At 43.1% G+C, this 15,346-nt stretch overlaps 1 protein-coding gene across 2 annotated transcripts in view; it reads right to left on the bottom strand.

The window, feature by feature from the left end:
- Positions 1 to 13,992, bottom strand: part of SRD5A3 (steroid 5 alpha-reductase 3) — a 111,023-nt gene extending 97,031 nt beyond the window's left edge. For both annotated transcript variants that reach the window (XM_069201123.1, XM_069201130.1), the window contains exon 1: positions 13,664 to 13,992. In XM_069201123.1, coding sequence (XP_069057224.1) covers positions 13,664 to 13,893 — 230 coding nt within the window. In that variant the 5' untranslated portion in view covers positions 13,894 to 13,992. The remainder of the gene's footprint in view (positions 1 to 13,663) is intronic.
- Between the last annotated feature and the right edge of the window lie 1,354 nt (positions 13,993 to 15,346).

Genomic DNA, 15,346 nt, shown 5'->3' on the forward strand with positions numbered 1-15,346 from the left:
TTATCGTTAAACTAGCACCTGATATTCCTTATTACCCATGTCCAATCCTGCCTGAAGTTTTTTATTTAAAAATGTGAACAAACTTAATGGAATTGCTATAAATTTTACGCAAAAGCATATTTTTAATTTTATCTTCTGACCTATAACTAAATTCTCCAATTGCGTTCTAAATATATATATTTTTTTTAATTCTAATGCTACCTCCGCTGAAAATCATGGTGTTGTCTGCTTTTGTTACTAATCAATGCGAAGGATGGGAAAGGCAGGAGTATTCATGATCTGGTCCAGTCACTGAAAGATGCCACTTGAATCAACACCTATGTCGCCAGTTAATGTTCTTAGGAAACTCTGTAGACAATATATTAAGTCATGGTCATCAGTTTGATTCTACTTCCTGAGGAAATAACCAACATCAGCGCTTTTCTGCTTATTAACTCTGATGTTCTCCCAATTAAAAGCGATTGGCCGATGATCTGTTGAAGTCAATTCAGATACATGTTCTATTTTTAATCTGCGATATTTAGTGGAGATGAAATCTAAAATAGGGCTAGATGTGTAGTGCCGCCTGGATCAACTGTTTCAGATTAAGAGCAGTAAATGCATCCAGTAATAACTGCGCATTTGTATCTTTCACATTTTCTATATGAATATTAATGTCACCTAGAACTGTAAAATTTGTAAACTGAGTACAGTGTTGAGCAATAGCCTCTCTTACTGTGCCTATAAAACCAGATGCTTGTCCGGTGGGCGTGTAAATTAAGGCTCCTGGAAAGAGCTTTGATGGGAAGTTTTAAGGTTAAAATCCAAACATTCTGCCCTCAATAAGGCTGTGAACGTAAACGTTTGGAAGGTGTCTCAAAAAATAATAGCTCTTTTTCCCCCCACTCTATCCAAGAAAGTGGTTACATAACCATTAGGAACTGCATGTGCAATATCAGGGTTAAAAGTTTCATTAAGCCACATTTCATGCGCATTATTGACCATTGATGGAAAATCCATAAGGCACCCAAATAACATATAGTTCTCTGATTCCATAATGTCGCTGCCAAATGAGTCCCCGAAGGTTCCCCACTCCCATGAGATTCAAACATAATGCAGTTGTGGCAGCATAGTAGCCATAAATAGACTGCATTAATAACTGGTTTTTACAGCTTATCAATCTTCCCAACTCTTTCAGTTTCTCAAGGGAGTAGGTTATCATTTGATCTTCTGGGCCCAAATGGGCAGCATGGCTGACGCCGACTACAGAACGGATGCAGACAGGTTTGCCTTTGGCACGTCCGTGCTGCCTCTGTTCTTTTAAAGGGTGCAGCCAACAGCATCTCTATAACTGCTGGAGCACTGATGCCCCAAGACAGCTACTAAAAAGGTTTAAAATTAATTCAGTGAAAACTGGCAGCCAAAAGCCCAGCGGCTCTCTGCAACATGGATCGATTGTCAGGAAATAAAGTGCTGGTGCAGACCAATGCTGTAAAAGCACAAAGATTAAACACAACCGAAATTCATTTCCAGAATAAACATTACAATTTTAAAAATGAGAAAAATACCAAACACAAAATTGAAAACTGTCCCCTTAAAATATCATGAGCCCCTTAAAACTCACTAATTGCCTTAAAAACTCCGTTAATTGGTTTCTAATAAATATCATAGCAGTGAAACAAAATAACAAACTATTTGCTCATTAACACTAGTTTTGCAGTACTTCACGCATCAAACAAGATGAGTCTCATCAGCCATCACAATCTTGACGCCCTCGTCATCAGAGACACATGGTTTATGCCTACTTCTTTGCACATCCTACACTTCCTTCTTCCCACAAGCTACACATCCAAAATGTGGCATGCGTGCATATGACAGGAGGATACCTCACTGTCATCGATAAGTCCTCCTGGTTCTGCATCCTAGGTAAACAAGTAACACTCAATTCCATGGCGCTGCTGATATGTCATTTCCCACTATCTGCAACTCAGATCACCACCTTCCATCTCAACTACGCACCTCCCAGAGAGAACAAAGAATTAATTGATGAATTATCAGATCTCCACCATCTTATTTATCCGACAAGTCCACACCACTCTCTTGGATGACTTCTACCTTCCAGACAACACAAGTTAAAAAACAAAAAACACCACACCACCACCAAGAGGAAATCTCTTCAACCTTGTCAATATACTCAACATGGTACAGCGAGTCACACAACCAACACACTCCAAAAGCCGCATTATCACCTTTGGCTTCTCAACCTCAACAACACAAAAATGAAAACAATCTGCATCCCTGGACTCGACTAACTACTTTGCCATCCCCATATGCCTGCTCAGCACCCTACCACAAATCAAGTTCAATGCAAACGAGAAAACAAAATCTTCAGATCCTTCATAGACTTCGCCATAGATAACCTAATGCTTGAACTCATCTCTCACCTTCTCAACTCCACGTTGAATGCCAACCCTCTTCTAAACAACTTCAACAAATGCTTGGAAGCTCTGAGAACACTAATGCCCTAACTACAACATGCAAATGGAGGCAAAAGCCTTCAGCACAAGGAACTCTAAAGTTCTTGTTGACAATAAACGATCCATCTGCATACAAGAAAATGGAAGAAAAACAGACCTTTTGATACTGATGTCTCTCACTGAAACATGCAGGCAGATCATTATATCAGCCAAAGCAAAGTACTGTACCAACACCATCATTAAACCACTAAAAGAAGCAGAACACTGTTCAAGACAATCAAGCACTGCATCAACCCTGTCAGGCCCACCCATTCCTCACTGCTCAGAAAGGTGCAATGCTATCAACCTCTTCAACAGTGAAAGAACACAGACGATCCGACTGCACATTCAGGACACCAAGCTTGCTTAAAGTCTTATACCCACCCCTTCCACAATGGTCAGCTTTCAATGCCCTGTCTCTCCTGTGTGTCACTAGCATACTCAACTCCCCCAAAGCCACTTCTTATGAAGATATCATCTTATTATTGTCCTTCATCAAAGCTCTCTCAGTGGATGCTCTTGTATCCCTACTTTCCATTGACAATGCCTCTCTCAAAACAAGCCAGATCTTCCCACTCCTAAATAAACCTACACTAGATCCTGATGACCACTCCAAATACCAGCCCACCATTCATCTGCCATTCATCAGCAAGATAATTGAAATGCAATCTACGTTCAACTCAAAGATCACCTCCTGCTTGACTAGCAGTCTGGCTTCAGATCACGATGCAGCATGGAGGCCGTTAACTTACACATCACAGATGATGCCCTCTTGACCACAGATGAAGATGACCACTGCTTCCTCAAACTGAGGGACCTGCTTTCGAGCCAGTCCACCACCCCACCCTCATATGCACCCTGGAGTCTCAAAAGTGATTCAACAGCAATGTCTTTCACTGGGCCTTCTCCCACCTGTCCAGCCAACACCAGCTGGTTCACATTGGCACCTCTAGGTCACCAAAGATCATTATCACATGTGGAGTCCCTCACAGTTCCAAAATGTCTTCTGTTATCTTCAGTCTCTGCACAGAGGCATTTTGGTGCTCTACTCAAAGATAATAGAACCAAGATTCACCAATATGCTGATGAAACACAACTCAACCTGAATGTATCCTCTTTTTCATAAAATATCCAAAGCCTCAAATACTACTTGCACATCATCCAGACCTGGATGTCAAGTGCCAACCTAAAGCTTAACCCAACCAAGGCAGAATTACTGTCATCTGCCAAGAACCACAAACAAGACAGAATAAAACCCTAGCCCAATGACATGAACCCTGATGGTTTCAAACCCAACATTTCACCAAATGAATTGGATTCATCTTGGAAACCAACCTCACCCGTCAATGGACACACTGTCAAAAAATAAAAGACGGTCTAGTATCAGCTCTCTCTTCTAAAGAAAGTCAACCTGTTTCTTCCAGAAAGCAATATCAGAACTGTTCAAGCCCTCATTGTCTTCCATCTGGATGGTGGTAATCTTCTACTCTATGGCCTCTCAGATGCCACAGTGGCTTCCCTTCGGGGCATCCTACACACCACTGAATTTGTCATCCAGGGCCTGAAGCAATATGATCAAATACATCGCCAACCCGATGAAACTCCATTGGCCCTCCCTTGCTGACCCATATCATGTTGAAAACCACCTTCATGATTTACAAAGCCACCACAAACAGCACCCGCTTATCCTGATAACAAGCTCACCATCACTTGTGGTTCTGGGCATACCCGCAGCCAGGACACCATCAGTCTGCAGACTAAGAAGTGTAAAAAAGAAAAAAAGTCAGCAGGCCTTTTCCATTTATGCACCCAGGATTTGGAACATCATCCCCATATTCATCAGGTCTGGCCCAACACTGCTCCACTTTAGGAAAGAGTTGAAGACCCACCTCTTTACAGCACACTAAATCACAATACATTAACGGTCCACAAGCCAGCTTCCTCTTTTATTACTTGTTGACTTTATGCTTGGCTTTGAACATGTACAGTGTTCTACTGCCTTTCGGCTAGGCTTGTGCTATAGAAATACCATATACATACATGATGTGAATAACTGCAATGTTATCTTCAAGCCAAGATTTACGTGATATAATTTCTAGTGATGTCATCATTCTGCTCTTGGGTAATTTGGGAACTTGAAATGTTGGCAAGTGAGCATTTGGCTTACTGGCCCACATTTCTTGAGGTTTTTTTTGTTTGTTTTTTTTTAAAGCTTTTTTGGACTTACTGAACATCCAAAAAGCTTGTCTAAAGCACGAAGGCCTATCCTAGTCTGAAATCTGAAAATTGTGTGTTCTTTTTACAATTACGGTTTTGCTAGTTTGTGGATGAACAGCTCTTGCAGGTTGAACAGACCAAAATGCTTATCATAGTATTATTAAATATAATAACATACATTCTTAATTACAGCAATATAATCAAAGAGAATGAGGCAGGTGGGTAGCAGATTACGTTGACAGGAATGTATCTTACCAGGCCAGCTCAACCTCATTCTAGATAGCATAAATTTGAAGCAGCTTTGCCACGGAGGTAGCCAAAGTGAAAAGAGAATCAAACTGCACATGATCCCATTAGTGTTCTGTCACTCTGCCTTCAACAAGGTGAGCTCTCTGTGTCCTTAGTAGGCGAGTGTATCTGATGTCTGAAGGGGGCCAAATTGGAAAATTACTGTCTTGGTTGATGCAACCCAAGGAAGGGGTGCGCCCTATTACCCAGGTTTCTGATTCAGCCAGTGCAACTGTTTACACCCAACAAGATATTCATGGGTATTTACCTAACATTATCAGGAATTATATGGATAATGCGACCTTGTACCAGAGGTTGTTGTTGAAAAATGTATAGACAGGGCGATGCTCCAGCAGCTGACTGTGAAAAACAGAGGCCCTATAACAAAACCTGAAATTAAAGAAGGCCTCAAGGGGGTGGCACGGGGTAAATCATCTAAATTGGACTGCTTGCTGTTGGAATATTATCAGACCTATATGTCTCTCTTGGTACCAAGATTATTGGAATGGTAAGCAGAAGGAATAAAATGTGGATCCTTAACCAATACTCCAAGGAAAGCTTTAGTAGTCTCAATACTCAAACCATCTGGCAAAGCAGTGGGTGTAATGTACTATAGACTGCTTTTTATGTTAAATCTAGGCTTTAAAATTCTTAGTAATTTGCTAGCTAACTGGTAGCAGTGCCACCTACACATCCTGGTCATAAGGACCAGAATGGTTTTATTCCTCAACATAGTACCTCCTATAATATCAGACGACTGCAGCGGATCCTGCATGAACATCACTGTCTTGTTACCCTGAAGTGATGGTATTATCCATTGATATTCAGAAGGCATTTGACACCCTGCAATTGGAGTACTTGTGGGCAATCGTGAATAGGATGAACCTGGGTGAGGGATGCAGTAAATGGGTCACCTCGCTGTATATAAATGCACAAGCAAGGGTCAGCTCAGGTCACTGCATAGCAGATCCATTTAAAATCTACTGAGGAACTGGAAAGGGCTGATAATCCTCTCACTAATGCAATTCACAGTGGCAGTTGAGCCATTGCTAGTTTTCTCTGCATTGAAGGGTTGGGTAAAAGTGTCCGGTAAAGAGAAAAAGAGCATGTCATCTCGCTGTATGCTGATTATATGCATTTACACATATATGAGAGACCCAAACGGGGGGTTCTGTGAAGCATGAAACTACTAGACCTGGGAAGAGTGTCCAGGCTGTGCACCAACTGGAGGACAATGTGTTCATTCCCAGTGACTCCAGAGCTGTGGAGTCCAAATCAGCCTATTCAGCAGTTAGGAATCCAATGAGAACCTAGGGTTCTCAACTACCTAGGAGTTAAGTTTTAAAACTCTGAAGTGGACACAAAGGAGGGAAACTTGGGAACCGCATGTCATGACCTGAAGGGTATTGTGGCTTTTTGGGAGACCATTAAAATCCCCATTATGGCTAGAATAGCCCTACTGAAAATGGTAATTTTTCCACACATCCTCTATTACTCTGCAAACATATTAGTCTGGATCCCATGAGGTTGTTTTCCACCCCTGAATGTCTTACTCTGGCAGTTGATTTGGGATGGGAGATGTCATTGCGTATACTCCAGAGGCTGATGCACAGTGCAGGCCTTGGAGTTCTAGACTATGCAGCGCAGTTGCAATTGCCTGCTAGATGGCTTGCCAGAGTTAACCTAGCAGAATTAGAGGAATTTGGCTAGCCATACAAATTGTTTACGCTGATACTGGGGGGTGAGACTAACCCCCACCTTGAGGCCAAAGCTCTTAACTATAGCTCTTTGCTGTTGGAAGGAGGCAGTTAACAGAATTAGATGAAACGCCTTGTATACTATAGCACTGCCCCTGATAGAGTTACTCACTTGAAGTGGGGGCAGGGAGAAGATGTCACAACCCACTGAGTAAGAGAATGGATGACTGAGGAGATTATGGCTCTGGGGGACTGTTACTTGAAAGGATCCTTTCAGAACTTTGAGAGCATGACTCAGGAGAATGGCCTTTTGAGAACTCAATTGGTGGTTCATAGGGTGTTGATCCTAGCCATACATCAGTTTCTTGGAGAATTAGATCCAGATCTTCTGACATATGACCAGGTTATAATAAACTTTGCGAATGGCCAACAATTGATTTCTTGGCTCCATGGAACAATAGCTATGATTTCAGATATCTTACCAAATCTGCACAAAAGGTGTGAAAAAGTAATAGGCAGGCATTTTCTGGGGAAAGAATCGGTGCAGACTCTTGAACACACTTACACCATCTCCAGAAACACCCAATTTAAATTGAATTACTTCTTTCCTACCTACTTTATCCCCAATAGATTGAACATTATGCTACATACCACCACCTTGAGTGTACAGAGTGTGCTCCTGTTGATGTGGAGTTCACCTATATGGTTTAGATCTGCCAAGTGATTGCATGTTTTTGGCTTGAGGTTAAATCGGAATTGGAGAGAACAGTGTATGGCATGCGTTGATGAAAGCTGACAACAGATTCCTGGACTTGGCTTTGGGTATGTCTCGCAGGGGCATCGTGTTGCACTGGAAGAACTTGGTGCTGGTGGATGAGGCAGCCTCATGACTATAGACATATAGGGGCATGTGCAGGAAATATTTAGCAAACCAAGGAATAGAAGTGGTGGCTAGTTTTGCTGAGGAAGCAGCATGGTAATTCTGAGGGGTAACCAATTGCTGTAATAGAGGGTACCACTTGTCCATATCCTGGATGCACACTGTGGCTGTATCCAACTACTCTGACGATCATAAATAGATTTCACTTACTCCTGTAACGTTTACTCTAGTATAACCGACTCTCCGATTTTTAAGTGGCTACATGTGTTGAACTGGGAAATTTACTCTCTTGCACAATCTGTTGTGTTTGTTTTTGTACTTTTTCTGTTTGTGCGTATTTGTAGCCCATTTCATAGACAAATTCTAAAGAAATGGCTTGTTCTACTTGCAAACCAGTAAGATATACATGTACCCTACATAATAAAGCAGAAATGTTGAGCAGATTACTGACACTATTGGGTCACTACTAAACCAGTAAGTAACATCAGCACCTCCATGTTGATAGAGCTTTTATCATACACAATCTCTAAAGAAGGAATTCCTAGTACCATAGTTACTGATAATGGAGTACAGTTCACCTCTGAAGAAATTACACAACTTGTTAAAAACCTATTTGTTACATAAAAACCCTGCTCTATTGTCCAAAAGCCAACGGACTGGTAGAGAGAGTAAACAGATTGGTTAAAGAGGCTTTACAACTGGCCCATACTGCAGAGGAACCAATAAACAAATCAGTGAGGAAAATGCTGTGGTCATACCACACCATCCCTAATGCCGTTTTGGGAGTATCTCCCTTAGTCTCTTTGAAAGGAAGGAATCCAGGATCCAAACTTACACCAAATTGACCTGATGGCAGAAATCCATTTTGGGCTGACAAAAATTAAATCAAAGAAAAAGTGGAGAACCATCAAAATGAGTATAAAAATGGTATTGGGGCTGTGCGACATGACTGGAATAAGGGACAATGGGTTGTTGTAAGGAGATCGTCTAATGCACACTCTAAATTCATGTCTTTCTCCAAATCTGTGAGGATTAAATATGTCAAATGTATTTCTGTTATTTTAGAAGATGGATGTACTTGGAGCAGTGGCAGAATAGCTTGTCCAGAGGCTCTAATTCCAGAGACTGAAAAATATACTAAGAAACCGGATGCACCATCTGGAACCGTAAACCCTAGGGGGGAATCAGAAGACACCAACCACCATGTTGGCAAGAAGACTATACAACGGACTACATATTATACACATTGTTTACATTTTTCTGATAACTGATGTATCGTAATTTATCACGCATTAATATGCTCTGTCCCTCTTCCCTAACCCCACCCCACTCTTACAGCTAACGTAATATTCTACACTCCAAAATAGAATGTTGATGTGAAGCTCGCCTTAGAATGCTGGTGAAGAGATTTTGACAAGGTGGAGGACCAAGCAGAGGGAGGGGACTCAGTTATTTGAATAAAACTTCTGTTTCTCACCATTTTGCTGTGTGGATTTATATCAAACTTCTTTGTCTCAGAGATGCATTTGATACATAAAGCAATATATTGCAGCATGCCTTTGTTAGAACTCAAAATGCAAGCCAAAACTATTGGCTTTGCCACTAGTTATTTAGCTATGAAAAACAGGTGGTGTTGGTGGCCAAGACACTTAAGGCTCAGGCCTGGCTGTGGCTTTGCTCAAGGTCCTCCTGGACTCTCTAGCCCAGAACAAGCTGAGTTTTAATGAGGTTTCTGTCTGTCACCCACATTCTACCATTATGCACCAAGAATGAAAAACAAAGCATAAACATTTGGTGTTAAAAAGGAGAGAAAGATATAATCATCTAACGGGTGAATGGCATAGTGTGAAACCAGAAAACCTGGGACCAAGCCTTACTTCCCCACTCAATCAAGACGTGTGATCTTAGACAAATATTTGATTTGATAGCACCTCCCTTTTCTTCATCATCAAATATATGAGCGTCTTCCAATACATGAATTCAGGGTGTGAACTCTACTAAAATAATCTGATGTATTAAGGAGAAACACTTCTGCATATTAAAGAAAATGTTTTATTCTATTTTAAAGACACTGTCATATTTTCACATGATGTTTTTTGCATGATTTAGTTGCCAACTGTTTTCAGGGCTCGGCTTGCGCATGGGCTTTTGGAGACCAGCCCAACCCTTGGCTGGGCTCTCCTGGATAATTTTATGACTCGCCCCCTTTACGCACACCTTCACATTCTCATGAAAATTGCTTCCCCTGCCTTTGGGTACCCTAAGCAGTACTCTATTCAGTTCACACCTAACCTGTGCTTGAAAGTAGGGGGATCCTGTTGGCTCCCCGTTCTGGCAGATATTCCGGACTAGATCCTAGGGAAACATGTTGACTTTGTCCTAGTGACATTTTCTGGCACCAGGACGCATTTCAGTTGCATTCAGTTTGAAGCAGCAACTTGCAGGTAGGAAGAGGGCTTTCTTGTTCACACTTCAAGCTGGGACCAAACAAAGTCCCAATTTAAAAGGGCCCTCTGCCCTTCTTTTGTTAAAATGTCATCCTGGCTAGGAGCCATCAGGAGCCTAACACCTAGATGTCAATGCAATGAAGAATTGAAAGGCACTCAGGTTGTCATCACTTCACAGGTGCTTCAGAGAAACTATGATTTCAAGGGAAGTTCTTAACTTTATTCAACTCCCTATGTAAGAGATGTGCTTGCATTGTAAGAATGCGAGATTGATCAGTATATATGGGTAATTATATGAATACGGATGTAAATGGCACCTAGTATTTGTGTTTATTTATTTTATAGCAGTACTCATCCCAGAGGGCTTTAAATTACACACAGGCACAATACATCTTACATGACTGTAAATCAATATACAGGAAATGTTACAAATACAAAACTGTAATATGCATGTGTAGGAAAGTGCCTTTTTGACATGGTTACCCCTCACTTTTCCCCTGCTTTCTGGTGCAGTTCCGAATGAAAGTGCACTGGGTACCTGCTAAACAAGTCCCCAGTGCCAGATCTCTTACTCTCGAAACTGCACAGTCATTTTTCCAACTGGCAAACCCTTTAGTTGCCACTTTAAGTCCCTAGTGAATGGTATCCTTGGTACCTAGGGCATGGGGCACTAAAGAAGGTCCTTGAGTGCTGCAGCACAGCCTGTGCCACCCTCTAGGACCCTCTCCACGCAGTGCTTCCATTAAAGACTGCGAGTCTTGGTGCAAAGATAAAATGAAAACGTGAGAAGGCCCACAGCCTGTGTGCCATGTTCCCTAACATGGCATGCAATATATGTAAGTCACCCCTCTGGCAGGCATTACAGCCCTAAGGCAGGGTGCATTATATTACATGTGTAGGCACAGCTGCATGAGCAGCTATGCCCCTATTATGTCTTCGCCAATTCTCAGACATAGCAACTGACCACTGAAGCCATTTTAAGTACATGTGCTGGACACTGGCCATTACTAGTTCCCCAGCTACATGGCTTCACTGAAGATAGGGATGTTTGGTGGTATCAAACATCTCTAATTAATAAACCCTCACTGAATCCAGTGATGGATTTATTAATACATGCACACGGAGGGCACCTTAGAAGAGCCCCCTTGAAAACCTACCAGCCCCTAGCGTGGTCACTGACTGGTGCAAACCAGTGCAGCCACCTTAGAGAGTGTTCTGGCCCCCTGAGGTGAAATCCAATGCTCTGAGGGCTCAGAACAAAGGCCTTCTCTGGGCGGAGGTGATAACACCTCTTCCATGCAGGATAGACATTCCAGGGAGGGGAGCTTCAAAGGCCTTGCTGCCTTCGAAATGCATTCCAGGCCTGTTCAAATGGAAGAAAAAGCCGACCCCCAGTTCCTGACCCCACTTTTTGTCAAATTAAAAGGAGTGCCCACTTTATCCCAGTCCCACCGCCAAGGTGGATGAGCTGAAGTGGACACTTTTTTAATTCCTCCATCTTGTTTGGAAGGAATTAGACCAATAGGGTTAGGCCTATGCCCACTTTCCAAAGGAAGTGTTTTCTTCTGTACTTAAGTGGCACCCCTGAACCCTAGAACTTAGATTCCTGACGACTTAAAAAGGGCCGGACACTACAGCAGCGCACCAGCAGAGAAGACTGCAGAAACCAACTGCCTTGTCCCCAGCCCTACCAGCCTGTCTGCAGCCATCAATGATTCTGCATCAAAAGATGAACCGACCTGCAGCCCAGTGACCTCCAAAGCCCTTGGAGTACTGCCTGCCTTCGACAAAGACCAAGATCTCCCATAGACAGTGGACCTGTCCAGTCGCAACCAACTTTAAAGAAAAAGAAGTCTGCCTTGAGGAACCTCTAAACTGCACCCAGACCCACCTCTGCACCAACGGCTTGAGTGGCCCACCGGTCCTGTTGAGGCTCTCCAGTGATTCTGAGCCCTAGTCCACCATGGGGTGCCTCTACCGGACTCTGCCTCAAAGCCTGCAGCCTCAAACCAAACACTACCCCTGACCGCGATCGCCCAGTAAGCTGTTTTCCAACATCAAAGAACACCTCTGCATCCGGAGCCCCTGGACCTTGGGGAACTGGACCAACGGTGTCCCCGAGTCCCTCAACATCCAAACTTACCTGGGCAGCTGTGGGTTTTCTTCATTCAGCCTGCTGGCCTGAGCCTGCAGACTTTCTCCAAAACCGATCTCCTCCATTGACTTGCATTGGGCGCCCAGCGCTGTGTTGGCACTCTGCAGCCGGCCGCCACTGTGTCGCTGAGGGAGTAAGTCTGGGGCTGCCTTGTGGCCCCCCCACTTGGTGCTTGCCTCAACCCCAGGAGATCAACCTCTGACCCCACTTTACTCACTTGTGAGCAGCACATCTTTGGTCACCACTAGACTCCATTGGTTAACATTGGGGGTCTAGTGCTGTGTTGGCACTCTGCACCTGGCTACCCTCTGCCACTGAGGGTGTACGTTTGGTGCTGTCTAGTGGCCCCGCTTATACTTACCTCAACCCCAGAAGATCAACATCTGACACCACTTTACTCACCTGTAAGCATCCCATCTTCGTTTACCCCCAGTCTCCATTGGTTAACATTGGGCACCCGATACCGAATTTGACCTCTGCACCCGGCCGCCCCTGTGCTGCTGCGGGTACACTCTTGGTGCTGATTTGAACCTTGCCTGGTGTTGACCTAAAACCCCAAAGATAGATTTGTAAGTCGAGTACTTACCTGCAAAACTTCATTCTTGTTTTCCTCCCATAGGTCGAACATTGAAAATTGCACTGTCAACTTTTGAAATGGATAACTATTTTTAATTTCAAAACTGCTTACCTTTTAACAAAAGGTTCTTTGGTTCAAAACATAGATAAAAGCAAATGTTATTTTTCTAATTTGCTCTCCAGTTTATTCTGAGTGTGTGTCTCATTTATTGCCTCTGTGAGTACAAGAAATGCTTAAAACTCCTCCTTGATAAACCTTACTGCTCGCCCACACCACCACAAATACAGTATTAGACCTATCTATTTCTGCCTCTCCAAACTTTAGGGGATCCACAGGACTCTGTACGGTGTTCTTCATTTTAGTGCACCACATAGAGCTAGCTTCCTACAGCATGTTACACTATGTGCTTTGCAACAGGCACAGAAACCCGCTATGCTACTTTATGATTGAAGATTGTGATAGGATAAAATACAGAACTCGATAGCAACTGTGTTAACCACTAAAGTGAAGTTACCATAAATACAATCCCCACCAAATTGCGTACACAAAAAGCTCTTTAGCAGGTGGTTTATCGTTATATTTTAAAATGCAGCCTCTTTGTGGCCAATTAAGCAATAAGGAACAGATTTGTTGTCACATGTCCTTGTTACCACTTTCTATGCAGCAGATGCTTAAATCTATAAATCGACTGTCACCAAGCTCCGCCGTTCGGGACTCCACCCCCTTCCTAATGTATGGGTTATTGCTGCACCTGACTTTCACCGAACATCCTCAAATCAAACCCCCACCAAAGTCACTAATCCCTTTTTTTGTGTCGCTGCTACTTTGCTTTCTGTCGTTCGTAACCAATCAATTCTGTCTACCGGCACTCTGATCCCGGCTGAACTTCCGTTTCCGGTGTGCTCACCTCTTTGGTAGGTCACAGAGGCGCATCCACGCGAAGCGCTGCCCCTCCCATCCGCTCTTGGTCTTTCCGTAACGGATGACGTCCTCGAAGAAACAGTGCAGAGCGCGAGGAAAGTAGGCATCGCTGACGCTGCGATGCAGTAGGTGCGCCAGCAGGAAAGCCACGGCTAGCGTCAGCCACAGGCAGTCCAGAAAGTTCGGCTTAGTGGCAATTCCCGGCATGGACAACATAGCATAGGAAGCTGACTGGCAGAGCTAAGAGCGGCGTGCGATCAAAATTGCCTCACTGTTTCATTAGTCCTAGGGAAGGGACCAGCGTGGAAACCCCTACTGGCGCTTGCGTGTGACGATAGGACGGTGGGCGGGGCTGCGGTTACCATGTGTGCTGAGCCTATAGCAATCTGTGATAACGAGTCAATACAAGCGGCTTCATCTCATCTTTATCAGCAAATTTCATTGAAGTAGCATGAATTAGTCGTTCTTTCCGAAAAGTTGTGCACTTGCTCTGCAATCATAAAGTAAAGAGATCCAGGAGCTAGACCTGAGAGTTAGAATACCAAAGAAAAAACAAATTTTCCCAAGAATTCCGAGAATTAGAGTTTCTTGCATAAGTGGAGTGCTTCAACTCAGCATATATATATATATATATATAATCCGTTTGTAAACTGTCCGTTATTTCTAGCCACACATGGAAACCAACTACGAGTAGCAATCCAATTTTTCGTTTCTCGTTATTAAAATACAAATTTATGTCAGCGGTTATTAGATGTCCGATATAATTTTAGTGCTGTACAAATGCACATGCGATGCACTTTGGGGTCGTTCACATTGTAGGAGAGTTAAACATTTTCTAGCTATCGCGTCAAGAATTTTAGATTCTATTAAGGACACGGAGGCGAGGATTATGCTTCTCTTAACTTTACTGACAAACACAGCAGCCAATAAAATGTAACAATTTCAGAAAACTACAAGTCCCATGAGCCCTATACCACCAATCATGGCTCGATACCGTCCATAAATAGCCTAAACGCCATAGTCCTTCCTCTTTCTTTGCGAAAACAGTTCAAACATGCGTTAACTTGCACAACTTGGTAACAAACTCTCTCCGGGTCCTTGAAACGATCTCAAGACGTTGGAGAATTAATTGCACCAGCGGTGATCCATTGGATACTTTCACAAAGTCGTGTTGTATGTTCCTGAGTGAGACAAAAAATCAAACTAATATCTAGGTATACCATGGGAGGGTAGTTCATTCACGTTTTATATTATAACAACTTAACGTTTATAACATTTATAACACCAAAGCCATAAAATGTGCATAATGGGTGGGATAATCCTCACCTCCGTGTCCTTAATAGAATCTAAAATTCTTGACGCGATAGCTAGAACATTTTTAATTCTATGTCAGGACCGGAGGCTTCGGATTATGCTAGTTCAAAGTCTATTTACCACTTCTGATACTACATCGACAGTGGGTTTGTGATAGAAAACCTTGAAAGTGGAATCGTTTGACCAGTCTGCTGCCGCCATGATGTCCTCTAGCCTAGCTCCAGTAGCAAAGGCTTTCGAGGCCATGGCTCCTCTAATCGAATGTGCCCCAAAAACACTTATGTCAATACCAGCTTCGGCCAATAACCACTTGACCCAACGGGCTAATGTTGCTGCAGTGACTGAATTAAAAGGT

The sequence above is a fragment of the Pleurodeles waltl genome, chromosome 1_2 (genome assembly GCF_031143425.1).
Source record: "Pleurodeles waltl isolate 20211129_DDA chromosome 1_2, aPleWal1.hap1.20221129, whole genome shotgun sequence".
NCBI classification, from domain to species: domain Eukaryota; kingdom Metazoa; phylum Chordata; class Amphibia; order Caudata; family Salamandridae; genus Pleurodeles; species Pleurodeles waltl.